This window comes from Pieris rapae, chromosome 2 (assembly GCF_905147795.1).
Source record: "Pieris rapae chromosome 2, ilPieRapa1.1, whole genome shotgun sequence".
Taxonomy (NCBI): Eukaryota; Metazoa; Arthropoda; class Insecta; order Lepidoptera; family Pieridae; genus Pieris; species Pieris rapae.
The window spans coordinates 11,453,333-11,458,023 of NC_059510.1; the positions used below are offsets into that span (position 1 = coordinate 11,453,333).

Below are 4,691 nucleotides of genomic sequence, written 5' to 3' on the forward strand. Positions count from 1 at the left end.
TATTAAACAATATAAGATTTTATTTCATAATTACGTCTCGTAATTAAGAATTGTATTGCATTTATAGGTAGAAATTTAAATATTACAAAAAGTTAAGACATACTATTTTACTGGTATGAATTTTTAAAGTTTTGAATCATTTATTTTTCTAAGTCTGAGATGTGGAAGTGCCGTTTTATAAGACAAAGTCCTTATAAGTTATTATTACTGTAAACTGTTTTATAAAAAAATGCCAAATTTTCCTCTAAAACATACACACGAACTCGGACCATAACCTTTAAATGCCTTTCATTACGTTGGCAGGAAATTAAATAAAGCCAAAAGATTTAATATTTCTTTTTTAAACAAACTGAAGTTTGATTGTAAAAAAAAACATAATATACATTATAAACTACACCTAATTACTGTTTTTATCCTCGGCTACATTTAAATTTCGATTTTTATTCTATAATCAATATACATTATCATGTTGCGGTACTTGGCGCTTCTCTGCGTGTTGATATGGACTGCACAGGGTGGGTTTTTTTAAAGGACTGTTTTTTGAAGTTTATTAAAATTATTACTTAAGTACAACATTTAATATTATAACTGGGATGACACCTGATTCAAACGCTGAGATGGAAAGAGAAATCAATTAAAACATATTTTTTAGCTTCCAAAGCGGTTCCGAAGATATTAGGAGGAACAGAGGCTGCTGAAGGAGAGTTCCCATACCTGGCTTCATTGAGAGTATACGATTACCGAAATTGGCTGACCCATTTCTGTGGAAGCTCTATCATCTCCCATTGGCTGGTGATGACTGCAGCACGTTGCATGCTAGAGTAAGTATTTCTCCCTAGCAAACTGTCACGACATGGCTGGGTTTTTCTATTCATTTTATTATCTTTAGTATTTTTGACGCTTATAAGAGTACTTGTTTACCTATATGAACAAAAGACATTTTGAGTTTGAATTAATTATGATAATTAAATAAAGTTTTAATCTAAAACAAGATACAGAACACAAGTGTAATCTCCTCAAAACTAAATTCCTATAATTAAAACTAATATCAAATGAATTACAGCTATCCCAAAGACAAAATAGAAGTAGTGGTCGGCACAAACGACTTTTGGAGTGGTGGTACGAAATACAAAATTGATAAATACATCAATCATGAGAATTACAACGAAACTTCATTTGCGAACGACATAAGTCTAATCCTAGTGAACAAAAAAATTGAATTTGGGAAGAAAGTTGGTTTAGTAAAATTGCCGACAGAGGACACTCCGGGCGGGCTCGATTTGATAATAGCTGGATTTGGATATGCTGACGTAAGTGAAGAATTAACTCGAAGGTGCCACTTTGAACTATATACATATGTTATTATAAGTATGTTATTGAAATTGGTAATTATTGAGTATGTTTATATCGTAGGTATATAAACCCTGATTTCGAGATGATACATCAAGTATTATTCCAAATTAGGGTTACCTATAAATTAAAGACTAACGATTCAAGAACTTCACTTGAAAAATGTAATATATCCGATCGAGAGCTTTGTACCAATGGATTTTCTGTACCTATCGCCTTTATATACTACTCTATTGCTAATGATCACGAAACAGATAGAGGAATCTGAGGACAAGACGAAAAGTAGCGGTTCGTTGCGGTACTGCAAACACCGTTAAACAACGTTAACTTTTCTACGTCCCATTTTAGAATTATCACACACGACCCAAAAGATTGCAAAAGTTGACTGTGAAATCGCTAACAGTAGAAGAATGTCAAGAAAAACATAAAAAGATTAAAAAATGGAACCCAATCACTGATAAACTGCTCTGTACATACAAAGATATTCACCAAGGCATCTGTCAAGTAAGTTTAAATGAAGTATGAGTATTAAATGCACATATATGTACATACAACATATAAGTAAATCAGTTGGGAGAATTTATCGATAGTATTGTCTTTTGTTAACATAACTTTTACACATTTAAAGAAAACACTTCTTCAACGGATTGACGCTATGTAGCGCTTTGTTGAAAAAATAATAAAAATATGTATTTTTATTATTTTTTCCGACGTTTCGCATGCTTTACAGCGTGTGTGGTCGGTGGCGGTGACGGCATGTGCTTTCATGTAATTAATTTTATTGGTTTTTATCATTTTGTATTAATTGTCTTTTTCATTTAATCACTTTTATTATAACCGTCAGAATTAAATGTACATTTTATTGCCATGTTTCTTTTTGAGATATACGTTTTCATTATATTATTTTATTCCTCCTCTGGTAAGTGTACCTATTATAATTTTTGGTAAATTTGTCGAAGCACGGCTCCAATTTCTTTCTGAGTATTTTAATCACTCTGCAATGGGGTACCATGCAATAATGTGGTGCACTTATTCTTTAACCCAACAGAGACTTAAACATCATGTAATGAATTAAAGATGATACCATTTTTGGCTAATCTAAACTAACCATAAACGCTACTTAGAAAAAAAAAATCTAACGTAACGTAACACTTACTGGGAACTGGGCCTACTTAATGTTACTTGGGGTACCATCCATGTCGTAACGATACGAAACATTTACCTGTTTAATGGCCTAATCTAATATAAAATTCTCGTGTTCAACAACCCCAAAATAATCGTACCCATTCTCCTCCGAAACGGCCGATTCTTATGAGTAAGTAAGTCTGAGAATCGACTACTACCTATATTTCAACCCTCTAAGTGATGGAGGGTCCACCCCTGAACTCTTATTTTTTAGTTTTTTTCTGTTTTATGATAAAGCAAAAAAAAATACATACAACCCTTAATTTTAATTGTAAACTTATACGACGTTTGAGGTTTTTATAGAGAAAAACTCAAAGAACAACCTACAAAAATTTCATTCCGGAAATCCAAATAGTCTCTGTGGTAGCATACGCTTCCTGTCGCGACCACTTAATTGTTCAGAGATACCCAAAGGCCACGGCTCCAAGTATAATATTTTATTTTTAGTTAATATTATTGTTATAGTTTTAAAGATTTATTCGTCCATATGTTGTGTCAATTGATGCGTATTAGGTTGTTTTAGATATTATCATGTTCTTCCTAAGATATCTGTATTTTCATAATTTGAAATACTATAAGTTTTTTTTTATAGAACAGGGGGCAACCCTAAGTTATGTTAAGTGATACCGCCTCCCATGGATACTCTCAATTCCAGAGGGTTACATTTTTTTTATATTTAGACGCTACTTTTGCAGCGAAAAACTTATGGACGGTCCAACAATTTGTCCCCGAGACAACTACATAATCTGTATCATCAAATTCGTGTATATAATTTTAAAGTCCAACCCAAATCATTTGGTTGCTGATCTAATTTTGTAACTTTTTATTCGATAATACGATCAACTGTAGTTATTTTATTTTTATCTCATACACTGGTTTTATACTCCATTTTGTAAGAGTCAACTAGAATCATGTTTATATTTTATTTAACGTTTAAAAGTGTCATTTTAGGTCTTATTGGACTAATTGATTTGACTTTGAAGGTTTTGTGCATTTATAAAAAAATGGCGAGCTTCTTTGAAAATAATAATATTGTATCAATTTAATGAGTAATATAATTAAATAAATGTTAATTATTTTAGGTCTGAAGCTTGGGATTGATGCAGCTAAACCCAAAATTCTGGGAGGTGATGACGCACCAGATGGCGCTATCAAATATCAGGTGTCCCTCCAAAATTTGGGTAGCCACTTTTGTGGTGGATCCATCATAGATAAAAAATGGGTGGTAACTGCTGCTCACTGTATGGTTTAGTAAGTTCAACGCAATAATCAACTTATTATAACTAATTAGGTAGCGCAGAAAACAAATTAAAACGTAGAAAAGACAAAGGGTAAATAAAGATAAAAAATGTTTATATAAGTACCTAACTTCATCGATTATTGAAACCCTATATTTATTTTAAAACGATTTTTAATGCATTATTGCAGGGAGATTCTGGAGGCGCTCTTGTCCATAATGGAACAGTACATGGAATAACATCCTGGAACATTCCATGTGCTAGAAGGAAGCCAGATGTATTCACCAGGGTTTATAAGTATCTGCATTGGATTTCAACGATTGTTGAAAAACTTCCAATACCAACTTAAATGTATGTTAAGTACAACGTGATGAAGTGTTATTACAAAAGAAAACATAATAAATATCATGAAAATTTAATAAACTAGACCTTTTTTTGTTTTTTTCCCATTTGCTCTATTATTTTATCACTTAAAACTTGCTATGAAAATGACTACAATTCAGAAGTCCAAATGCGACAATTTTGCTTATTGACGTACCCTGACAAATGAAAATGGGCTTCGTCTGAAAAAATGATTTTTTCAGAAAAACCAGCAGGTTGTTCCTGAATGAACTGAGCGAATCTGCGGCGATTTGAATGGTCGATCAGCTTTTATTCCTGCACCAGTTGAATCTTGTAAGGCTTCAAAGCCAAATCCTTTCGCAAAATTCGCCATGTTGTGCTTTTGGATAACCCCAATTGTTGAGAGCGTCGTGAAATTGACAAATTTTGATCTTATTCAACACTGTGGCTCACGGCGGCGATGTTTTCTGTTGAACGACCCGGTCGAACACGTGTTGGTGTTGGCACATTTTGTAACGAGCCTGTCGACTCAAATTTCGCGACCAAATTCTTAACAGCGGTCTCAGAAGGACGATT

The 4,691-nt window shown here is 32.9% G+C and overlaps 1 protein-coding gene across 1 annotated transcript; it reads left to right on the plus strand.

The window, feature by feature from the left end:
• The first annotated feature begins 473 nt into the window (after positions 1-473).
• Positions 474-4,171, plus strand: LOC123690110 (chymotrypsin-2-like). Its single transcript, XM_045632959.1, has 5 exons — positions 474-515; positions 653-821; positions 1,064-1,310; positions 1,699-1,854; positions 3,964-4,171. Exons 2-5 carry the CDS (start codon positions 796-798, stop codon positions 4,120-4,122), a joined length of 588 nt encoding a protein of 195 aa, XP_045488915.1. The 5' UTR covers positions 474-515; positions 653-795; the 3' UTR covers positions 4,123-4,171.
• Positions 4,172-4,691: the final 520 nt, after the last annotated feature.

Excerpts from the sequence above, each read along its gene's own strand:
- LOC123690110 (XM_045632959.1), top strand. The coding sequence starts at position 796 with ATGACTGCAGCACGTTGCATGCTAGA. Across the intron at positions 822-1,063 it reads GCAGCACGTTGCATGCTAGA|CTATCCCAAAGACAAAATAG; the intron begins GTAAGTATTTCT and ends AATGAATTACAG. Across the intron at positions 1,311-1,698 it reads CTGGATTTGGATATGCTGAC|AATTATCACACACGACCCAA; the intron begins GTAAGTGAAGAA and ends GTCCCATTTTAG.